The sequence below is a fragment of the Vigna unguiculata genome, chromosome 3, assembly GCF_004118075.2.
Source record: "Vigna unguiculata cultivar IT97K-499-35 chromosome 3, ASM411807v1, whole genome shotgun sequence".
Lineage (NCBI taxonomy): Eukaryota > Viridiplantae > Streptophyta > Magnoliopsida > Fabales > Fabaceae > Vigna > Vigna unguiculata.
Window position 1 is genome coordinate 47,912,144 of NC_040281.1, and position 25,071 is coordinate 47,937,214.

Sequence of the window (25,071 nt, forward strand, 5' to 3'; positions counted from 1 at the left end):
ATCAAAACCAGTCCATCTTGATGATAAAATCATTTAAATTTTGCACTCATTTCTTTACATTTCTCATTCTCTTCTTCTTAATGCCAATTTCCTTTTTTTTACTATTTTTATTCCTCTTTTTATTTGTCACTTCCTAATCTAGATAAATGTTTAAAAAACTATTTAAAATTACACTAACACTTTCTCTTTAGTAACAAAAATATTAGTTTATTTGAAATAAAACATAAACTCTTTTTCTAATTTACTAAAGCTTTTTTTTTGTACAAGACTTTCTTTTAAACTTTTATAGTCTCTCTTAAAAGAAAAGTCATATTTCTTCTTCTTTTTCTTATTCAACTTTATTGTTTCTCTGTTCCTCACGCATCAATCTCCTTTCATTGAAATACTCAATTTCACCCACTCTTTGTAATAACATAATTTCCAAAATCAAAATTGATAATATTTTATTATTACACTTAATGAAAAAATTGTAATCTAACGCAAGTGGTATGAAAACTTGTTTTTGCCTTATAAGCACCTCTTCATTATACAAGAACAGAAGTTCAAGAAATTAACAGAAAAAGAAAGACGAAAAAATAAATTGGGAGAAGAATTATTGCCACAAATCTATAGCTATAATCTTTGTTAATTGATTAATAAATTGTGTGGATAACATGAAAAAGTGTCGTTAGACTTTTATAAAGTAGTAACAAATTAATACTTAGGAATCAAATGTCATAGCCATAAGTGTGTAATAAGGTTTACTGCTGGAAAAATGTGTGTCTTTTCATTCATCAAGACAACAATATATATACACATTTACAAGGGACTGTTACCCTATTAAGGCCAACAGAATTGCAGCCACTAATCATGCCCCTAATTAGGCTAAATAATTAGACTAAAAATATCTCACAATATTTACACTCCTAGTATAGAAGAAATGATATCTCCTAAATATAATGGCTAACGACAATGATAATAAATAAGCATAATGACAATATCTCAATAATCTCAATATCCCCCCTCAAGTTGGAGCATGGAGATCTCGAATGCCTAACTTGCGAAGGAGGAACTCAAATTGTGTTTTTCCCAAGGCCTTTGTAAAAATGTCTGCTAGTTGTACCGTTGTTGGAACGTATGAGGGACAAATGATGCCAGCCGTCACCGCATTACGGACAAAATGACAATCAGCTTCAATATGTTTCGTTCTTTCATGAAAAACAGGATTTTGAGCTATATGTAATGCTGATTGACTATCACAATACAATCGCATCCCTGTAGAATGACTGACTCCCAAATCACCAAGTAACTGTTTGAGCCATTTTAACTCACATGTAGTTGCCGCCATAGAGCGATATTCAGCCTCTGCAGAAGAGCGAGAGACGGTTGATTGTTTCTTAGTTTTCCAGGACACGGGAGAAAGACCAAGAAGCACCACCCAGCCAGTCAAAGAACGTCTTGTAAGTGGGCAGCCCGCCCAATCCGAATCACACCATCCCTCTAGGTTCAGTTTACTATCAGACCGTAGTAGAATACCCTGCCCCGGATGTTTCTTCAAATATCTAATAACCCTTAAGGCTGCCTCCCAATGCTCTTCACGAGGTTGCTGCATAAACTGAGACAAAATGTGTACAGAGTAAGCAAGATCAGGTCTAGTGACAGACAAATAAATTAATCTTCCAATAAGTCGCCGATAGGGTTCCGGATCTACAAGCGGAGTACCAGAAGCCAAGGCTAGCTTATGGTGTTGTTCCATTGGAAAATCCGCCGGCTTGGCACCTAATAAACCAGCATCTTCAATGATTTCCAACGCATATTTTCGCTGGCAAAGATAAAACCCTTCGGGATTACGAGCAACTTCCAGCCCCAAAAAATACTTTAAGACGCCCAAGTCCTTCATATGAAAACAAGCACTTAAGTAAGCTTTAAAAATTTTCATGGCTGAAATATCATTCCCTGCAATAATTAAGTCATCCACATAGGCCAGAACATAGAGATGTATTTCACCCCTGTGCAATATAAATAAGGAGTAATCGGAATAAGATTGAACAAATCCATAACGCTTCAATGCCGTAGCCAACTTAGCAAACCAACAACGAGGAGCTTGTTTCAAGCCATACAATGACTTTTTCAACCTGCAAACCAAATTCGGGTCAGTGTTTGTAAATCCTGGAGGAACTTTCATGTACACCTCCTCAACCAAGTCACCATGGAGAAACGCGTTATGCACATCCATTTGATGTACTTCCCACTTTTTAATTGCCGCCACTGCCAAGAAAGTACGGACAGTCACCATTTTTGCCACCGGTGCAAATGTTTCATCATAATCTATTCCCTCTCTCTGATGATGTCCGAATATAACAAGTCTGGCTTTCAAACGTTCTATGCTCCCATCTGAGTGATATTTTATTTTGTATACCCATTTACTTCCGAGTGCTTTCTTTCCGGGAGGGAGTTTCTGCAGCACCCATGTCTCATTCTCTTCCAAGGCTCGTATCTCGTTGGCCATTGCAGCGCGCCAACCAGAATCCTTTACGGCTTCCTTAAAATTCTTAGGTTCTTTCCCTGCTGTCACGGCTGCAACAAAATTTCGATGTCTAGCAGAAAATCGTTCACAATTGACAAAGTAAGTAATAGGGTAAGGGGTACCTGAGGCATGTTGTTGAGCAGGTGAACTTTCCGAGGACTTTACTTTTCGAGTGATATGGGTGACAAAATCCTTATATCTTGTCGATGGGATTTTGTTTCGCATCCCCCTTCCCATGTCTGTCTCCATATTGTCTTCCTCGGTCGCCACAGCCTCTTGCATCACCACAACTTCAGCCCCATCAACTCCGTGTGGAGATACTACCTCGCCATCCATACCACTCATACTTACATCCTCATCAGTTAACATAGTAGGTCCATCACAACTTCCACACAATCCCCCGTGGGGCTGTGACTGCTCTTCTTGCACCCCCTTGGATACACCCCCTGGTGTAGGTAATGCAGCGGAAGTCTCCCATCCAATATCATCAACAACATGCTCAATATCATAAGTAATAGGAGGAGTATAAAGAGTGGTGTGTGGTGACACAGCAAACGGAAATGCATGTTCATAAAATTTCACGTCTCGAGAGACAAAGTATTCGTGGGATTCCAAATCATACAATTTCCAACCCTTTTTTCCATAGGGGTACCCCACAAATATACACTTGCGACTGCGACTTGCAAATTTATCCCCGTCACGGCGTTGATGATGCGCATAACATAAGCAACCAAAAACTCTCATGTTATCAAATTTAGGAGCTTTACCAAATAATTTTTCATAAGGTGTGAGATAATTAAGGACATTGGATGGGGTGCGATTAATTAAATAACATGCCGCTAACACACATTCACCCCAAAATTGTATGGATAAATTACCTTGAAATCGGAGCGCTCGTGCCACATTCATAATATGTTGATGTTTGCGTTCAACCCTCCCATTTTGTTGTGGAGTGCCCACACATGATGTTTCAAACACAATCCCATGCTTTAAAGAAAAATCACGCAAACAATGAAATTCGGTGCCATTGTCACTGCGTATTTTCTTGATTTTCTTATCAAATTGTCTATCAACAAAAGCAACAAAGTTCATAAACATAGACTCAACTTCATTTTTATTGCGTAACAAATAAACCCAAACTGCACGCGAATAATCATCAACAATTGTCAAGTAATATTGTGCCCCACATGATGAAGGAGTGCGATAAGGTCCCCATAAATCACAATGGACTAATTCAAACAGGCTACTGGCATTGTGCTCACTTAATGAAAAATGATCCCTATGCTGTTTAGCGCGTGGACAGACATCACAGATTGTGTTATTATTGCTTCGATAAAATTGGCTTACATGAGGAATGAATTTTAACACTTTTTCTGACGGATGACCCAAACGGTGATGCCACAAATCTATTGAGGAATCTCTGAATGTCAATGCATGAACCTTCGGAACACCCCGAAAAAAATAAAGTCCATCAGTCCGTTCACCCGCTCCAATCAACATCCTCGTCCTCCGGTCCTGGATTACGCACAATGCATTAGTAAATTGAACTATACAATTGGAGGCATCTATTAATTGAGAGACAGAAATTAAGTTGCAATTTAATTGAGGGACAAAGAGAACATTATCAAGCTGCAAACCACCATCCAAAATCACACTACCCTCCTTCGTAGCAGTGGCATCTTTCCCATCCGGCAATCCCACCGGTATGTTTGTAATCTTTTTCACATTTATTAGACAAGATAAATTGCCTGTCACATGATGAGAGGCTCCCGTGTCAATAATCCAAGAAATTTTATTCATACCGTGAAGGCGATCCTTGGTTTTGGGAATATTCAAAGCGTCAAGAAGTTGTTGCCACTGTGCTGGAGTGATGCCTGATATTCCTGTTGACTCACCTAAGTTCGGTAGTGCATGAGACTGCCCACCTTTAGCACCGTAGCTATTGGTACCTGCTGTGGCTTTGTGAGCATGTACAGATGTGTTGTTTGTGCCCCTACCACGTCCTCCAGAACGGCTTGCTCCTTTCATTGGTCCATGACGACCCTGTCCACGACCACCCCGAGGACGGTCTCCCCACCAGTCGGGGAACCCATGAAGCTGAAAACACGAGCTTGCATCGTGGCCTTCTCTGTTGCAGTGAGTACAAAATTTGTCAGAATTGTCCACACGGTTAGATTTACCCCGTGCATCAGGTGTAACTCGAAAAGCCATGACATTGTCACTGTTCAGATGAGGTGAAGACTGTTCCCGCAGCAGCCTTTCATCCTGTATGACTCGCTGATAGGCTTGATCAATGGTTGGTAATGGATCTTGAGAAAGCAAATTTGAGCGAATCGTTGCATAAACACCATCTAGACCAATAAGAAAATGATGCAGGTAGTCTGCCGCACTTAAATCAGCCACTTGTTGGGCAATATTACACGTACATTGTCCACATTCGCAAGTCGGCTTTTTGACATAAGTCATAAGTTCATCCCATAAACGAGATAGACGACCAAAGTAGGCAGATACCTCTTCCCCTTTGCCTTGCTTGCATTCTCCCAAAGATGTCTTTAATTGGCATATACGAGTCCCGTTCACAACGCAAAAACGCTGCTTGAGATGTGTCCACAAGGATTGCGCATCATCATAATAGGAAAGAGTAGAGCGTAGAGATGGCTCGATAGTGTTGAGCAACCACGCTATGAGCATCGAATGCACTGCGATCCAGTCCTCCATTTTCTCAGGTGTGGTTGGTTTTGGGACTTTCCCTTCGACAAATCCGTATTTTCTCTTTGCTTGCAATGAGGTGCGAATTGCCCTCGCCCATTCATCATAATTCGGACCACGTAATTGAATTGGTGTAATCACGTTGCCTGGACTGTCACTGGGGCCTAGGAAAAATATCAAGTCGACTTTCTTCTCGCTATGTTTCTCGCCATTACCATTATTCTCAGCCATAATCTCTTATGGTACTGTAAGAAAAATGGTATTTTAATGCTCCCTAGGATTTTCCCTTGCTGCTGATACCATAATAAGGTTTACTGCTGGAAAAATGTGTGTCTTTTCATTCATCAAGACAACAATATATATACACATTTACAAGGGACTGTTACCCTATTAAGGCCAACAGAATTGCAGCCACTAATCATGCCCCTAATTAGGCTAAATAATTAGACTAAAAATATCTCACAATATTTACACTCCTAGTATAGAAGAAATGATATCTCCTAAATATAATGGCTAACGACAATGATAATAAATAAGCATAATGACAATATCTCAATAATCTCAATAGTGTGAACATCATCTCATTTTCATGGAAGTTTCTAACAAATCCAAACAACAAGTAATCAAATTTGTGATGATAATCCTCAAAACAAATCTCGTTTTATCGTTGACTCCACCGACCAAAGGTTTTATCTACTCTTCTTGCGAATTGTCGTAAGCTATTATCTTTTTTTTGAAACTGTTTGCCTCTATGCTCTGTTTCATCTATGTGAATAAAAGATTCAATCTTGACCTTTCCTTCAACATGGTTTGCAAGGGTGAGATGTTTTGTTTTATTTTTATTTTTATTATTATTATTATTATTATTATTATTATTTATTATTTCATCTGATTGTAAGTTGGACAATATCGTTAGGATCGATATCTATATTTTTTTAAAGTATTTTTCATTTTAAAATATTGAACTTCTTCGTAATTTAATCTTAAAAAAAATGTGAAGAGATGAGTTAATATGAATTTCGTCGATACGAAAACACTTCCCACTGCATATTATTATTCCATTTTTTTTTTCAACATTATTTTTATTGTTCCAATTGGTGAGCTAATTAAAATACTTTTCTCTCTATCACCTGCACTTCTAAGAATTCGGATTTTATCTTAGCTAATTCAGACACACAAAAATTAAGAATATTACTATTAAGTTCTAATTTCCATCCATAAATTATGTTGTTAATAACATTCGATAGTACACGAAGTTCACAAACCAGTTTTTTAAATATTCCACTAGGAACTTTGAACAATACTTTTTTTAAATTGTTCTTTTGAATTCTATATACGTTGGTCACATATACAGTAAAAACACGTTTAGAAGGTACCTTAGTTTATGGACATAGATATTTTACCAATTCTCTAAGCCTGCTATATTCAACAAAAAAAAAATGAAAATGAATGTTCTATTATTACATATCATTCACTATTTCTTGACTAATCAAGAGTTAATTTTAAATTTAACTTAATTTTAATTAAATAAGAGGTTAAAAAATAAAATTTGCACCTATTTATATATTTAAAGTTAAATTTATTTTTAGGTGACATGAGATCTTCAACTACCAATTTTGTTATTAACCGGTGTTGACAAAGAAACACTAGTGTTTGATAAGATCAATAGCATAATTGCTAACTTATTTAACTATCTTATAAGTTAGTCTTATCAGAACACAAAAGTATTTGGTAAGTATCTCAAAGTGGATTATTTCATGAGCTTTTAGCTTATAAGCTACTTTTCGGTTAGAAACTTATTTAGTTTTTATAATTTTATATTTTTTTTTATGCATACTGTTATTTATTTTAATTTTATGGAGACATTTTTACTATACTTTTTTTTTAATATTTCTTGATTTTGTTTGTACAATTTAAATTAATTTTTTTTTAACAATAATAAAAAATTTACTTATTATTATTTATATAAAATTACATACAACTCAAATTGTAAAAAAAAAATTAATGTAACAATAATTTGGATTGTGAAATAAAAATTTTGGCTTTAAATATATAAACAAAAATTACATTTCATTAATTATGATTAGATGAATCTGTTTAAATAAAATGACTTGTCAAAATAAAAGTATATACAATTTTTTAAATATATATATATATATATATATATATATATATATATATATATATATATATATATATATATATATATATATATACTTACATATTTAATTATTTTAAGAAATCTAAAATTATAATTACACAATAATATATTTTCCTTATAATAAAATTTTCATAACTATATTGTTTTATATCATTAATTTACTAAACACTTCAATCTTATAAACTAATTTACCAATTTAAAACTTATAAACTAAGATTTTATTGTATAAAGTTAAATTGTTAATTATTATTATAACTTAACTTATCAATTATTGGTTAACTTATTGATTACTAGCCAATTTATTAGCTATGAGCTAACTTATTAGTTACTTTTACCAAATATACCTATAAAATTTTGGTTTTTCTCCTTATAATTTTTCGTCATAACTGCGTGCTATTTTTTCGTTTCTAACATTTACTCTTTTCTACTCCCTCTTCCAAAGTGACAAATCTTGTTGGAAAAGTCACTGTTAAAAGACAAGTCTATCCTTAAGAAAAGAGAAAAATACCATGAATGAAAATAAAGAAAAATATGTTAAAAGTGATAGAATAAAATATAAAACGAAATATGAGAAGAGATAAAGAGATGATAAGAGAACTTTAAAGAAAGGTATAATGAAAGTTGAATTGAACTTGAAGATAAATAACCTAACACAAAAATGGCTTTTGGATCTCGAAGATCTAAAGAGCCAGGTACTTTCAGGTAACAAATAGCCATGTAAACTGAAAGGACCAAATGTTTTTCTTTTTTTCTTAGTCTCCGGAAAAGTGAATCTGGAAGGTTTTAGATTTTATATTCCTGAACAGGAAACTCTGAAATTGTTTTGAGGAAAATGCTAATGAGTGCCCTAAAGCACCGGTTAAGGAATAATAAATATACTTTGATATCATCATTTTTACATTAAAAGCTGAAATAATTAAAATAATATAAATACACATAATAAATTTTATAAAGACAAAAATACCCTTTTAAATGTGTAGACAATAACTCTTACTGTTACAAAACAAGTTTTTGGAATTTTTAAGGTTTCTACTAAAAAGAAAAAAATCAATTAAGTCTTAAATTGACACTTTAATTTTTCTTTTTTTGTAATAATTTTTAGATGTTTAACAGTATATTTTGTTGATTTTTCTGTTAATTTATACTTTCTTATGTTATTTTTTTGAAGTTTTAGATATTTAACACTATTTTTTTGTTGGTTTTTTGTTAATTTAAATTTTAACAACATTAAAATATAGTTATTTTATTATTTAATTAGTTTTTAAATTTTATTTGTGAACATTAAATAAAATATTAAATACACATGTACAATATTTATGGACATTTTTTTCTATAAAAAAACTAAAGTTGCATTAATGGTTATTAGGTCAGGTTTTATTTAATATTATACTTATCTATGTATTTTTGTAGGATCCGATGTATATTAATTATTCTTAACCAGTGTCCTTAAGGCACTGGTTAGCAAGTCCCTTGTTTTAAAGACGTTGCGAAAAAGTTTTAATTTTTATAGTTACAAAAATAACATTCCGAAACAGGTTTTGAAATGTTTATTCTGAAATTTATTACAGATTCTTCATCCCTGAAATATTCTGAAAGATTTTTAAATAACATTGTAGTGTAACTTTCATTCTATCAAGAGTCGATCAAGTAATTTTCCAAAGTAATTATTAGGGCGAGTTTCTTTCTTCGCCACCTTTCGTTTTCCCTTTTTAAACCATTTTTCTAAATGGATTCTACCTCTAACAGTTTCTTTCTTCCTCGTTCTTTGTCCGTAGTCTTCCTCGAAAATATAAGTTTGTTCTCTGGTTCTGTTTTACTATTTTCATTCATTATTTTCTTTTCCATCAATACACAATGAAACCTAGTTTTCAAGAGACACTTGTTTATGTTGTTTTTAAACCTTTCTTTATATTAACTGTGCAGGTACCATGCACACACACACAAACTACATTATCTCATGATTGTGGAAGACACTAAATTATGATCAGTTAAAGGTGATTAGTGATGGGTGCAACATTACTCCTGTTAATGACGAGCAAGTGATGACATAAATTGACGAATCAGGAGTATTCACGTGAAGAAGTTGGAAACTGAGCCTCGAAGGAGAAAAAGGCAATGGAAGATTGAAGGTTCAGAAGATGAGAGGATTTGAAGCGAAAGAGGTGTGAGAGAGAGAGGGACAGCATTAATAGACCGACCACCAAGGTTTGGAGTAAAGTTCACACAAACCAGAAAAAAAATTTACAAAATTTTCAATTTTAAATGTTGTTTGAAAAATAACCTACTAAGCTTTCATAAGGTTGAAAATTATTTATAGTTAATATATAAAAAAGTCAATTTTATACGTGATATTAAGAAAAATCACTGAAAAACTGAATTCCTCCCTCAAAACTCCCCATCCAAACACATTGTTATTTTCATATGGAGAAAATTAATGCTACAGAATTCATATGTATGGGAAAATCTATACTGTAATATTCCTGGAGAACATCTTAAAGCAGAGTTCTTTTGCTTGCCCCTGAAACTAGCACCCTACATATTCCTACTCTAGCAAGTACAAATTATGGCAAAATAGCATATTCTTTTATGCCACTCGGCTAGTTTAGAGAGCAAAGAACTGCAGATAAGAAAATTAACCACGCCAGCTGTTAGACCTCTTTGCTTCAAAAGCAGCACCATCATTGAGCATGTCATGTGCATCAGTTTCCATTCCCAGCTTTGAGAGAGCCAGAGCCTGCAGATAGAATGCAGTTGGCCAATCAGGTATGCATACCTGTGCCTGCATTGCATCCCTTAATGCAAGTTCTGCTTGATCATTCATCAAGTACGAGAAGGCTCTCCTTGCAAACACAGTAGCAGAAGGAACAGACATCATAACCACCAACTGTTTCAATGCAAATAAATAAAGGACAATCAGAATAGGAATGTGTAGAGAGACACAGCCAGAAACCTGTCAAAAAAATGTGGAACAGTGAACCTACCTTAGAATAGTACTCAATAGCATTTTTGAAATCCTTGTCCCTGAATGCAATATCCCCAAACTTTTTAGTGTTCAATATATCTTGCACTTGCTGTGTCCATTCTTGGAATGAAAGCTGCAATCACAGCTTTAGTTAATAGACAAAAGCAACAACCAAAAACCAGTGAACAAATCCAACTCAGTATAGGGTTTCCCTGTAGTAACTACCCATACTTGACTTGCAGGCCACTATGTGATTTTTGACATACCTCATTTTCTGCACCTTCTTCATCTTTATAACCTGTTTTTAACAATATATCATGCACAGCAGTAAGATCCATTCTGGCACAAGCCTTTCCAAGGGGAGAAAGCATGGTTGGTAGCACTGCTGTGTTTTTAGTTAGGCCCATCAACACATGAGATGCTACCTGTAAAAAGGAGGAGGGTGATTCAAAATGATGAACAAATACTTTACAAGCAAGAGAAGGGAAACCTGGAAAATGAAGTTGAGCAAAATTGAAATGGAGATAAAAGGACAACAAATGAAAGCGGAAGCTCAACATTGAAAGCTAAAACGAAAACTGAAAACCTCTTTTTGCTTCTGAAGAGGTGTGACGGAAGTAAGAAGAAACTTAATTTCAGGTCGTTCTCTGGCCTCAAACTGAAGACATTTTGAAGCAAGCTCAACCAACTTTGTTGCATCATCGTTCGCATATTGCCCTTCCAGGGAAGAGTCCATCAGCAACAGAACATTCTTCCCTCTAATCAGGTCCAAAGCCTAAAGAACGAAATCATTCCCTCCATTCAACTTCATATGATTTAACTAAGTAGCAAGAATAGGCGTATATGTATCAAGTCAAAACATAAAAGGAATTCAAATACTAATGATGCAAACCATTCATTTCCAATTCTATGCGAGCATAAACTCAGCAACCAGAAAGCAATCTTGAAATCCAGCACCATGTAGAAAGATAATAACTCTTTACCAACATATGTTCCACGCATATTTCATCAATCCAGTATCTCATGACAAGGCAATACGCTCGTGAATTGGATAATCATATAATTCACATATCAAACATCAATGGAGTCCAGAAAAATGTAGGATAATATAGAATGCTTAGCATATCTAACAAAACAGAACAATGAACATTCTTAAACGAATGCAGAGAGTTCAAATTGAAACATACATGGCTAGGGGGAATGTGCTTGCCACTTAAAAGATCCAGAAGAACAGTTCCATAACTGTAGATCACACTCTCCGGGATTATCCTGCCTGCAGGTGTCATTGGAGTACCATATTGTCATTAATTATACTTAGCAGCAAGACTTCTGATAAGAGTTCTGAAAGAATCAACGAATCCAGCAAACATTTTTATTCTTTTTAGACTCTAAAGAACGCATTGACAAAATAAAATTCTGCTCTATAATTCATGTCCCATCCTTGTTCTGAATTCTATAACAAACAAAAGTAAACGTTCAACCATCATCAGTTATCCACGAAAACACATGTCAGCAAATATAGTACCTGTTCGCAAAAATTCAGGTGGAGTGTAAGCTAAATTAGTACTGTAGCTTTTCCCGTCTCGACTATTTTTCATAAGCCCAAAACTAGACAAACGGGGATCACCATCCTGACAGAAGTGAATAAGTTAGCAACAAATTTCAATAGCTAATTTACACATGTACTAACGAACAAATGAAGTTCATGGCATTTAACATTCTTTGTGAATATAGTGGCAATTAGGCACCACCTATGATGTGGAGAAGACAACATTGAAGTATCAAAGTCACACAACAAGCATATGGGATAGATATACCAAAGCAGGAAAGTGCATCAAACAGAAAATGTTTCACAATGCTTAAAATATGGTGACAACATTTACAAAACAATGATTTCATCACGATAGGTTCATAATCACACCTCATCAAAAAGAATCCTATATGCATTCAGATCATGATATATTTTCCGGTTTTCTATGCTGCAATGATCTAGTGCCTGCGCAACATGGTATGCAACTCTTACACGCATTTCCCATGGTAATGGTTGCTTGTCCCCTGACAGAAACAAAGAATTCATCAACAAAAAATTAAGTAAACTAATAATCAAACTACCGTTGTCAAGTGAAACAGATATTATGATAGAACAGGATAAAGAATAAGGCAATAAAAAAATGTCACGCTTTCTACAAAGATAAAGGAATTAACATTGGATTTGTCTAGAAAGCTTGAAAAGTTTCGTTATACATTTTTTGGTACGATTATGTTACGATTTGCAATGTATGCAGTTATTTAGTGACAATAGTGGAGAAGAATAACAGAATTAAAAAGAATTACTTTCTATTCTACTTCTACGTTGGGGTGAAGTTCTTTGCTACTTGATGGTGTTCAGCTAATGTAGCAATGTCCCTTTCAGAGGGGTTGCTTAGTTGGATATGCAGAGATGTCGGTTACATTTGCTTGACTAATCAAATAAAGATTAATTCCACGGGCCCAAATCTCTTTGGTATGTAACTACTAGATCAGATAAGGTTAAAGCTACCAAAGTTCAGGTACAAAAAAAGGACTTCGTCAGTTGAGCTATGCTTGGTTTGGGTGAATATGAAAGGTGGAAACTGACAATAACTAGATTTTATTGTGTTAAAATGCAGTACCTTTCTGCAATCTTATTTTCCAAGTGTCCATTTCACTCCAACAAAACCATATGGCCTTGAAAGCATGAGAATTGTATAACTTATATTGACCAACAACAGCTAAATAAATGTATCATTTCTGTCTCAGTAAAAACATATTAGCTCTTAGAATATGCTGTTCACGGATCCAGCAAACTAACACAAATGTGGTAAAAATTTAAGACAGGCAGTCCTGTCTTTCAAGAAATGAAAGCAAGGACTCCCTACCAGATCTAAAGACAGTCAGTCAACAAGGAGAATGACAAGAGAGGGAAAAAGTACTATAATTAATAAAGAGCTTTAATGACTGCTAACAAAGATAAATGTAAAGATAAAAGAGAAGTACAATGAAAGAGATGTTTGGACAAAGTATCATTTGGCATGTACTCAGCTACCAAGAGCCTTTCATCTCCTTCAGCACAACAGCCAATTAGATTCACCAGTCTCTTGTGCCTCACTTTCCCAACTCCAGCTGCTTCTGCCTGACCAATCAAAACCATTAACAACAATAGCTTGCATTGCCAGATTAAATATCACAGGGTAAAAAATGCATGAGGGAAAATGTTTAAAATTAAGAGAATCTAAAATTTTATTTCCAGTCAAACCCCAGATATGCACAAGAGAATCCACAAAAATTAATTTCAAAAAACAACTAAATATTGTTTGTCCTTTCTTCCTCAACCGGCAACCACACTGAGGGCTAATAAAAGTTGTCCATTTCACTCACCATAAACTGTTGAGCATCAGGCCAAGACAGTTTTGAGAACCGTTTCACAGCAACTAACCGATTGTTCTCTAGCTTCCCTCTGTAGACCACATTGGGGGCTTTCTCCCCACTCTCAGAAACAATGTAATCTGTGTTGAACTCATTTGTGGCCCTTCGAAGTTCACTCAGACCGTACTCTTTAAATGCTGGAACCTGAACCTCTTGATCAACATCATCCCCACCACTCCCTTCAAAATCAACACGAAACAAAAACAAACTAAAGACCCAAACTTTCTCAAACAAACACAAAAAAAACCGAAAAGAACCATGTCCATTGAGCTTCAGAACCCATCAATGCAAGATTTTGACAAACCCCACAACAATAAAAAGGGTAAACAAACATTTCCACGCCGTAAAAACCAAAAGGGTGTAAAAATCCCAAGAGCAAAACGCAAACGCAGAGTGAAGTGAAGGTGAAAAGAACTAAAGGGCACCTGGATCGGGTTTTTTTGAGTCTGGCAAGGCAGTGGGAGGGTCTTCAGGAGAGTGAAGATGAGCGGTTTTGGAGTGTAGGCAACCCATGGCTATGATTGGGAAATGATTAACTAATATCGCAATGTAATAAGTGGGGTGTCAACATAGAAAAAAAGGTTGTAAAAGATATTAGATTGGCATAGGGGGCATGATGATATAGGGGAGCAGAAGCAGAAAAAGTGATGGTTCTATGGTATGCGTTTGATATGATAACCGGAAATGCAGCAAGTGACTGAGTCGCTGCTACTTTTCTTGTTGCAGCGGCGGAAACACAGCAAAGAGAGAGAGAGAGAGAGATGAAAAGGCCAAAACCCAAAAGGTAAGTAAGTAAAATGAATCAGTATGAAAAAGGAGAGAGGAGCAAGGATGAAAAAGGAACAGAGAAGGTCACATGACAGTGTCTATGATGCAGCACGTGCTGCCCCAGGTGGGACTGCAAAGGAGTAAGAAGTAAGAAGTGAGAAACATTTTCCAATGGCACTTCATAAATTATTATTATTATTTTTTAACTTTGGCGTTGGAGAGTTGAAAAGTTACAATTTACAACGTGAGATGTTAACGTAAGAGACATGTTATTGTGTGGAACCAGTTTGTTTGTTGTTGATTGTTCTCCTCCATGTTTTAAGGGTAGTGTTGTGATCAAAAGTGAATCACCTTTGTTTTCTCTCATGTGTTTTCAACTTCAGCGAACAATAATGGTCACAAGCAGATTCAACTTTCGAAGTTGTTACTTTCCCTTTGCATCCTCTGCAAACTTTATTTACCAATTCAGAACCTTCCGTAATTTCAATTTCAATCCACCAACTCTTCAATTTCAATTTCTTTTAATACAAAATTAAATGATTTTGACTATAATTTTTACCATTTGGCTAAAGAGTTAAAATGCAAATATTCAATGCCAATTAAATGTTTACATTATTTTCAATAAATATTTTCAGGCTATGAATTTATCCAGTGGGGGCTTTATTAACATTTACCTTCGAATAAATGCACTTGGCATCGCATGATTGACTAACGGGTATTTTTTTTCTTCCTTTTTTTTATTATTTAAAGTTGCTATTCCCAGCTAGAAATTCTGACGAAAGGAAACGTTTTTGCTTTGAAGTTCGAACTCGAAAATATTCAACTAGATGAAGCTGAAAACACAAGAAATAACTCCAAGTCAAGCCAACGCATGTACAAAAAAGTGTGAGAGAGAGAGTTATGTAATAAAAATATGATTACTATACAATAGGAAAGATAAATGGGAATTCATGTAACAAAACCACGCTATTATTAGTATTTTAGTTCTTAAAATTATTCCAAATATGGCTAAATACGTAAAAATATATTATATTACCACTGTTTGTAAAAGGAATATTGATTAAATAAAAAAATAGACAACAAAGTAAAGATAAGATAAATTTAACTAAATAACAAAACGAAAGTACAATTAATAACCAAAATTTCCAAAAAGAGATTGATTGTAGGATCTACAAAATTAAATTTATGTGACAAGTTTGAGTATAATTAATATCCCTAAATCTTCGTTCACTATAAGCAAATTATATAATTATGTGAAAAAAATTATAAATGTGATTTTTAGTTATTAGAAAAAATAGTCAATTTTAATAATATGCTATTATTTAGCAGAGGTTAATAACATCGTACTCTCAAAATGAAAGCTCACATTCTATTAACTAATAATGAGATCATGAAAGCGAAAAAGTATAAATGCTTTAATAATAGTTGCATGATATGAGATAAAATAATATGTGGATTGTCCCTCCTTAATTATATAGTGATCATCATAATAAAATAAGAAAAGCCATATCTCACGTAAAAAATGAAAAATTACTCCTTTATAATATTTTTTAAAATCTTAGATTATGTGTAAGCTATCCATCTCCCAAAAAAGCAATTGAAGATACAGTGTGACTCTAAAACAACACTCTTTTTCCTTTTAAAATACATTAACCATTTTTAGTAGGTAAAAAAGTTACATTTGTATCATTCAAAACTATTTTTAGAAATAATACAGAAAAGGGTGTTCCCTTATTTTTCCTTTTGCTTATGCCTTTTTATCACTGATTACAAGAACATGTTTTATAATCTCGTGAATGAAGAGTGTAAATAACATTTCTTAATCTCCATATTTTAAACAAAATGCAATAGTTAAACTAAAATTTTACTTGGTACATAATGAGTCAAAATCTTTTGTAGATCTTAGTTCTTCTTCTAAGATTAATTACATTTAAATAATATGTAATACAAAGAGAAAACATTTACTTGTGATTTTTTTATAGATTTAATTACTCTTTTACTCCTTATTTTTGTCCAAAAATATTAAATAGGTCCTCCAAATTTTTTAAGTTCAAATTTAGTCACGATTTTTGAAAAATTAATGCAATTTTGTCCTTTTCGTTACATTTCATAAAACGAATCAATGATTTTTTTTATCAAAATTGGCATTATGATTATGTTAATTACATCAATAAAGAAAATTATCCTTATTAACAACTTGAATTTTGATGAAAAATCCTTGATATATTTCAAGAAATTTAATGAAAAGAACCATATTGCATCAATTGTTTAAAAATCGGACCAAATTGAAACTTAAAAAAGCTGAAGGACCAATTTGATATTTTTGGACAAAAACAAGGACCAAAAGAGTAATTAAACCTTTTTTATACTAGTTCATATGTAAATAGCATACTACTTTCAATTCTCAATCAACAAATTGAGTTTTATTAAGTAAACTATCGTACAAAATACAAACAAGTTTTAGTTGGACTATAACTACTATTAACCATTCCATGTTCTTATTGTATACATCGTGCTGAGCAAGTAACCTCTTCTCTAATTGGGATTGGGTGTAACTTCTAAACTTTTTGTACTACACTTGATTATATGTTTATTATGTTCTTGTTTTATATGTTAGTTATTTTGTTTGCTTTTGTTGCTTTGGTGACTTGGCTCATCATCATATCTCATCAACACTAGATGCAAAGACATCTAGTAGTGTTTACATCTAATCAATTTTTTTTAATGATTGACATATACTAGACACGATTATGCAACTTTAGTTGGTTTAAAAAGTTTTGTTCTTAATACAAGGGTTCCTCCACCTGGATGGGAACACCCTGCTTTTGACACTCCTAGGTTCTAATTCTCATACATGAAATTAGAAATACAAGTAAGGGTATTTTCAGGAACACTAAAATAAAAAACATAATTTATAGATAATTAAGGGCAGTGTGGTTGAGTTAAAGAAGTCAAGTTCAATCTCAACGTCTTGAATCAACGTCACTTCTCTCAATTTTAAATTCAATCAGTTTTTAAGTTATTAAATCAAACATTTGATATTGTTTCATTGTCAAACTTGAAGTAGATTATAGACTATTGATTTATTTACCAAATCTCTATAGATACGATCTTGTTGTACTAGAATTGATCCAGTGCACTTGCTAGACTAAACCACACACCCATGACTGGGTGGCAACAATAATTCAATTGAAATCAAAGTGAAATAAGACGAACCTCCAATAGGTTTGTGTATGTTGGAGAATAAAGTTGATAAAAACTCAATTGAAACATCATCAACACAACCTCCTCAGTTTAATGTTGTCTCAATTTCATTGTCAAGTACCTTTTATAGTAGATATAATCAACTACTTATTATTTTACTCCCTAGACTCTTCTTGTATTTTATAGATAATAGTTGCTATATTTTCCATAAAATTTTGGATTGAATTTATTATGCAATATCATTTGAAAGATTGTATGCAATTTTTTGTTATTTGAAAAAAATAAGGAAAAGGAAAAAGTACAATTGAAAAAAGTGATATGGAGAAACATGACGGTGGCATCAGACAAGTATGATGGTTAGGGATATCACTGGCATATTAGGATATCATAAAACTACAATTTTTACCACTATAACACTAAAACAAACCTCTATTTGTATTTTTCAGATGAGCAAGATTTTCATATTAGTAGCAAAATGGCTAACTGCTGTTCAGTGAGGGGAAAAATGATATGTCAATTAAAGATTTATAATAACTTAAAAATTAGGATTCAAAATTGAAGTTAAGGTTAAAAAAGTTAAAATTAGTATTAAGGTTTATAATAAGCTGAAACTCAAAATAACCTACAGAAAAAAAAAACAACTAACATAAAGAAGAAAAACACTTACCAAAAGGATTTTCGCGAAGAAGAAAATGGATTCAAAGATAATAGGCTTTAACAAGCGAGCTTAACAATAAATGATAACTTTCAGAAAAAACAAGATAATATCTTTTTTCTATCACAGACAAAGATAATGAACAAGCCAGGAAAGGAAGAAAAGAGGAAGCAACTCGTATAATGCGTGATACTAAAAAGATGAAAGATCTATTAACGAAAAAAATATATAACAAAACAAAAATTAAATATTTATATGTCGTCAATTTTAAACTGATTATAAATATAATATAAATTTAAACTTTTAGTATAACGGAGTTTACCGGCAGTTTTATAAAAATTACAAGAAATAAGTGACACTATATTTTATAAAATATATTTCTTGTGATGAGAGACTTAGAATCTATTTATGACAATTAAAAATAATATAAATTTTTATTTGTAAAATATTAAAGATGATATATCTTTATAAAGATTTTCTTTTAATAATTTTACAGTTCTCATAATGATAATTACTTGTAATTGTGAGAAATATATTTTTTTTTTTAACTTAAAAGAATAGGCATAAAAATAAATTGCACAGTTAATTATTTCTTGGTGGAGAGGTTTAAACGTCCTGGCCCATATCTTTCATGGCTCCTGGGCTTTTTAACCAACTACTTATTGGGCTGAGAAAGTTTATTTTCGTAGGCTTCTATTTTTATTTGCAGGACCAAAATGGTCTTGGCTTATAAGCTAATTCAAAATTTGAAAATATTGTACATCCATTGTATTGTAAAGAATTTAATAAATACTTATTTCTCTTGTTTTTTAAATGAAATACTAATTAAATTCATTTTCTAATTTAATAACTACGATGACTAAAATTTTTAAATTTATAAAATACAAAAATTAGATAACTTTCATAGGTATATAATTGAAGGATAAATTATTATATATTAATAAGTAAAAAGAGTTTATACTATATCTAGTTATAGGTATTCATATAACTAAACATAATAACTTTTTAATACCAATTTAAGATTACATCTTAACTAGTGATTACAAATGTTTAATATAAAACAATATAAATTATTTTTATTACAATACTGCTTGTTATAATAATAATAATAAAGAAATGGTAATAAAATGTATAGATACAATTATTAAGTTAGTATTATATTTATATATTATATTATATTATATTACATTAATATATATAAATATATATTATGTTTTTTAAAAGTAAAAAAATGCAAACATCATTTGAAAAGACATAACCAAGGGCACATAAATTTCTCATTGAATATCTGAGCTCATATTTAAATTTCTGTCCATCACATTAAAAAAAAAAACTGTATTGTTCACTAACGACAAAAAGAAAAGTGCTGAATTTAACTTGACTGTTTTTCTCGTATTTCCTAATTAAACATGAAAATCACTGATTACATTGTTTTATCAGAAATAAAACTGAGCATTGAAATTCATTTAAAAATATTGAATTAATTTGAAAACCGATTTTTATATTTGAAGTTTATTAAAAAAAATACTAATACTTCATTACTTTATATATATATATATATATATATATATATCAAAAGATAAAAAGAAAAATATTTAAATAAGTTTTAGGTCTTTACCAAATTTGTTTTCAATATCTTAATAATTTTTTATTTGATATTTCTGTTTTGTTTAAATTGGAGATAGGCAGAAGTAGAAAAAAAAAAGTAAAAAGTGAAGTTATCTGAATAAAAAAATTAGATAGATTTAAGTGAAAAATTGATATAATTGATATGATAAAAAATGGTTTTATCTTTATTTTAACAATATATATATTAGGCTTAATTATGGTTTAAGATAAATTTGAAAATTTCTGGTTGAGTCCCTACTAAATCTCCATGGTCTTATGAGAATAAATTTAAAATTTTTAATTAAATCTTCAAATGTTTTTTTTTTTTGATAATTGAGTGTTGTAGTCATTAAATGACTAACATGATTATTATTTTTTCATGTCAACTTGGTGAGTTGTCCTCACACGTAATTTTACTATTTTAATTTTTTTATAAATTATAATTTTATAATTTAGGATTTTAAAATTTTAAGATTTGATAATTTTATCATCATATCGTTATATCGTTATATTATTATATAGTCATGTTGTCATATTATTATATTGTCGTATTGTTATATTCTGTTTTATTAGGTTTTACTTTTCCCTCTATATGATGAGACATTGTACTATATGTATTAAATAATGTTCTAATAAATCAGTAAGCAAGCTCTCATTGAGTTGTTTCATCAAATACCTCTTATTAATATTATTCATTCTCATGGCTTATAAATATCTAATAAGACTTTACATTCTTGTTTCCTGAAGACTAGTATAGTGAATGAACTCGTGAGACTATGCACATGTCATATTGACCCTCCTATACTCCTTCTATACAACATTAAGTCAAGTGGAACATCATATACCGCAGGATCATGTACTAACAGAAGGTTAACTTCACTAGCTCGTTAAGTATGATCATCTTTCATATCATATTGTCAACTTTGTGAACATTGGCGGATCTTCAGTCAAATTGTTTGGGATGCCAAAATTTTGCTTGAATTACTCATTTGGTCCATTTTTTCTTCCAAAATTCTCAAGTGGCTCCTCTAGTTTTTTTACGTCTCAATCTTCTTTCGATTGTTTAGAAATTGATGTACTTTGGTCTTTTTCATTAAATTATTTTAACCGAAAGAAAGATTTTTCATCAAAAATTGACACTAGGATTATGTTAGTTACACCAAGAAATGAAACAATCATCCTTATTCACAACTTCAATTTTGATGAAAAATCCAATTCAAGAAATTTAGTGAGAATGACAAAATTCAATCATTTTTTAAAAAATTGGAACCAAATTGAGACAAAAAAAACTGGAGGATCAACTTGATATTTTTGAACGAAAATAGGAACCAAAAGAGTAATCTCAAAATTTTTATATAAACTAGTAAAAATATTGTATTTACTTTTTTCATTATAATAAAAATTAATAAAATTATAATCATTGTTATTGTTATAATTATAAAATTAAATATAAATATTTTTTATAATTTTACTATAATTAATTTTCATTTGTAATGATTAAGTTTAAAAAAACAGTCAAATAAAAAAAATAGTTAAATTACACAAATAATCATTTAAAAGATAATATTAATAAAATAATTATTTTTATTAAAAAATTATTTAAAATATAAAATTGAAAAATAAATGTGGACAACCTAAAAAAAATTCTTGTACATATTTTGATTAAAAGGACTAAATCCACGTATTTTGAAGGATGAAGGATTGATTCAAAATTTTAAAATAGACTAATTCCAAAATTTATTGAAATTTAAAGGACAAAAAATATATTTAACCCAAAGAGATAATAAATGAACTTATTCTATTTTTCACTCTAGTTGGGTAGTTCTTTATTATAATTAATCCTATGATATTTGATTTTTAAGAATAATGAATGAGGTTAAAAATCTTTAAAGAAAATTTAGGAAAATTTTCGAGAGAACGAAATTTTTATTAAATGAAACTCGATTGATAAAAAAATTATTTACGGTCTTTTTATTAACAAAATAATCAGTGGCGGATCTTGATTAAGAATGTTGGAGGGGCCAAAGTAATATGATTATTTGATTTTGATTGAATCATTAGTATAATGTTTTCAAAAAATAACCTATATAACTGAACAATTGAATCATCAAATTGGATCATTAGTATAATGTTTTAAGATATGTGAAGTTTTCTTTTATCATCTTTAAAAAAAACATTTATTATTTTATTCTTCATCAATATACTTTTTTTTAATATATTAAAAAATAATTTGTTATAATCTAATAAAAAAATTGAGAAACATAATTATTAAAAGAGAAATATATGGTAGTCAAGTCACAATTAAAAATCGGTTATGAAAAAACACATAATACATTATCTTTTACTTCTATAATAATAAAAAATGAATATACAAGATACTCATGAGAAAAAAAAATAATTTTAATAACTATTAAACTAATATTTCATTATCAAGTAAGACAAGAGAATTACATTTTGTTATTCGAGAAAGAAAATAAACAAATAAGAAATAAGAGCAAAAATAATAAACTATATATATATATATATAACTTTATTTTTTCTTCAAAAAAAATAATAATAAGAGAGTGAAAAACTAAAAAGGCAATGAGAAAGAAAATAAAAAATATCTTATTAAATATTTTGTTTAATTACTCTTTTGGTTACTATTTCCAAAAATATCAAGGTCTTCTCATTTTCTTTAGTCTTAATTTGATTTCAATTGTTTAGTCACAATTTGATATTTTTAGATGAAAATATAGATTAAAAGAATAATTAAACATAAATATTTGTATTCTTTGTTATATTTGATTTTATGATTTATTATTTATTAGTATTAAATATTTTATTTTATAAAAAGAATAAAAAATAAAACATAATTTTCTTCAATTTCTAAAATACACTATCTATAATTTTAAAAAATTTAAAATTCTTAAAAATTTCAAAAATATATATATAATTTAAAAAATAAAATCAAAAATATTTGGAATGCCAAGGCCCCTCCCAGCTCCATAGAAGATCCGTCACTGAAAATAATTAAATGCTATCTTTAAAAACGACAGCTACTCTTTACACTTTAGACTATGTTTGTCTTTAAATATACTTATTGTATATTGTCTTTAAATAATATTTTTAGATTAAGAATAAAAATTTATTATAATAAATCATTAGAAAACTAGTAAAATAATACAAGTAATGTTAACACCACTTTAAGATATATAGCGGAAAACTATGTTAAAAAGATCTCCCCAAAAATATAAAATATGAAGAATGAAAGAGAGTTCCAGCTTAAAAAAACTTCGCATAAGTTTTTCAAAAGTTTCTCCTACTAGCTTTTCTAAAAGTTCTTTACTTTTATTAGTTTTTTTAATATTTAATATTTTTGAGAAATGTTATCTAAGAGTGTTTGGTCAATCTCTACCTTTAAGAAAAAATATATAACTAAATCGGGTCAAGCACTAGGTTTTTATCCCACATGCATTATAAGTGGATAAATTGTGACTATTCCTATTGATAAATTAATTTTGATTATTTATAAACTTTTTTTTCAGCATTTATAAACTAAAGTGATAATTTTTAATTTGAAGAAGTTAATTTTTTAAAGTTTAAAAGGATCAAAGCTATATTTATCCTAGGGTTTGATACATCTTTGTATTTCACTTTTAATATACTTTAAATTACTTATAACATTCAATTACCAATTTGTATGTATGAATATATTACCTTTGGGAATACAATAAAAAGTTCATTATCATTTTTTTGGGTGAGTCATTGGTATCTACTGACTTCGCATATATATCAAGGATCAAACTTGTCATTCATCCATTATTTTTAAAATTCAATGCCTTTTCTAAATAAATATAAATATAAATTAAAACATTTTTTATAATTAAATACTACTTAAAATTATCTGTAGGAAAATTTTAAAAATTAAAATTTAGTTTAGAAAATGAAAAAAATATACATTTAAAATACATAGGATCCATATAAGAAGTAAATAGAATGTTTTGTCCTAACTGCAAGAAACACATAACCAGTTTCCAAAGCATAATTTTTGTAATTATAATTTATTGTGGAACGTATTAAAGAGATATTCATTAATTCTCTTGAAAGAGGATGAATTAACTGAGTCATTAAACGCAAGAGTTGACGTAGTGATTAGATAGCTTATGTTGACAATTTATATATTATGTATGTATAAAGAAGATTTGTATTGATTGTAAGGAATAGAGGAAAATTCTTTAGGTATTGATTACTTTAAATAATTTTATTTAAGTATCCTATTGATTACTTTAATTTTTTTTTTAATGTTTAAGTTATTGATTAATTTGTTTTTTTTTCTCTTTTAAGAGTAAGTTAAGTGATGAGTTAAAAAAATGAAAGGAAATGAGATATGTACTCAAGAAAAAAATTAAAATTAAATAAAACAATTTTCAATAAAAATTTTGATTAACAATACTTAAATATATTTGGTAGTTAAAATTTAATCAATAGTCTAATTAAAACACCGGAGAGTAGACTTACTTTTGAAGCAACTAAATAGAATAAAATTTGCTAAGACACAATTTAATTGGATCATTAATAATAAAAGCCATTTCTATTAGTTGAAAAATTCATTAAATTATGGTTAATGCCATTAAATATATTTACAGCTTACACTGACCAATTTTATGAGTCTCTGAAATAAAATTCAAATTTAAACGTTATTAATTAAAACAACTAAATTATCTGCTTTTGTTAATCTTTTGAATTAAATTAAATATTTTTTTCTTATACATAAAACATGAGACAGTATATTTTTCACGGATAAATTGAATATCTCTTTCTAAAAATATATTAATAAAAGAATTTGATGACTCTGATCAGAATACAGTAAAATTTTCAAATATTTAGTAACATATAGAAAGGAATTAATGAATTACTAACAGAAACAGATATTTTTTACAGATAAATTGAATATCTATTTGTACAAATATATTAATGAATAGATTTGATGACTTTTATAAGAATACATTAAAATTTTCAAATATTTACTAAATATCGAAAGGAATATAAATTGTAGAAACACATGTATGTAT

General features: G+C 30.3%; 2 protein-coding genes across 2 annotated transcripts; both read right to left on the bottom strand.

Moving 5' to 3' along the window:
- Positions 1–4,053: 4,053 nt before the first annotated feature.
- LOC114175502 lies at positions 4,054–5,446 on the bottom strand. Its single transcript, XM_028060258.1, has 2 exons — positions 4,127–5,446; positions 4,054–4,071 (listed from the first exon to the last, which is right to left on the bottom strand). The coding sequence occupies exons 1-2, from the start codon at positions 5,444–5,446 to the stop codon at positions 4,054–4,056; spliced, it is 1,338 nt and encodes a 445-aa protein (XP_027916059.1).
- Positions 5,447–9,753: 4,307 nt separating this feature from the next.
- LOC114179723 (serine/threonine-protein kinase BSK2) lies at positions 9,754–14,627 on the bottom strand. Its single transcript, XM_028066148.1, has 10 exons — positions 14,208–14,627; positions 13,735–13,961; positions 13,354–13,489; positions 12,260–12,393; positions 11,864–11,969; positions 11,526–11,611; positions 10,925–11,113; positions 10,605–10,763; positions 10,358–10,471; positions 9,754–10,260 (listed from the first exon to the last, which is right to left on the bottom strand). Exons 1-10 carry the CDS (start codon positions 14,293–14,295, stop codon positions 10,009–10,011), a joined length of 1,491 nt encoding a protein of 496 aa, XP_027921949.1. The 5' UTR covers positions 14,296–14,627; the 3' UTR covers positions 9,754–10,008.
- Between the last annotated feature and the right edge of the window lie 10,444 nt (positions 14,628–25,071).

Bases quoted from the DNA above. Each gene is read 5' to 3' on its own strand.
- LOC114179723 (XM_028066148.1), bottom strand. From the start codon at position 14,295: ATGGGTTGCCTACACTCCAAAACCGCTCATCTTCACTCTCCTGAAGAC. The intron at 12,394-13,353 runs GTACTTCTCTTT...TGTTTCTGTCAG, and splicing joins GTCCAAACATCTCTTTCATT to GGGACAAGCAACCATTACCA. The intron at 10,261-10,357 runs GTAGGTTCACTG...GCATTGAAACAG, and splicing joins CTATTGAGTACTATTCTAAG to TTGGTGGTTATGATGTCTGT.
- LOC114175502 (XM_028060258.1), bottom strand. From the start codon at position 5,446: ATGGCTGAGAATAATGGTAATGGCGAGAAACATAGCGAGAAGAAAGTC.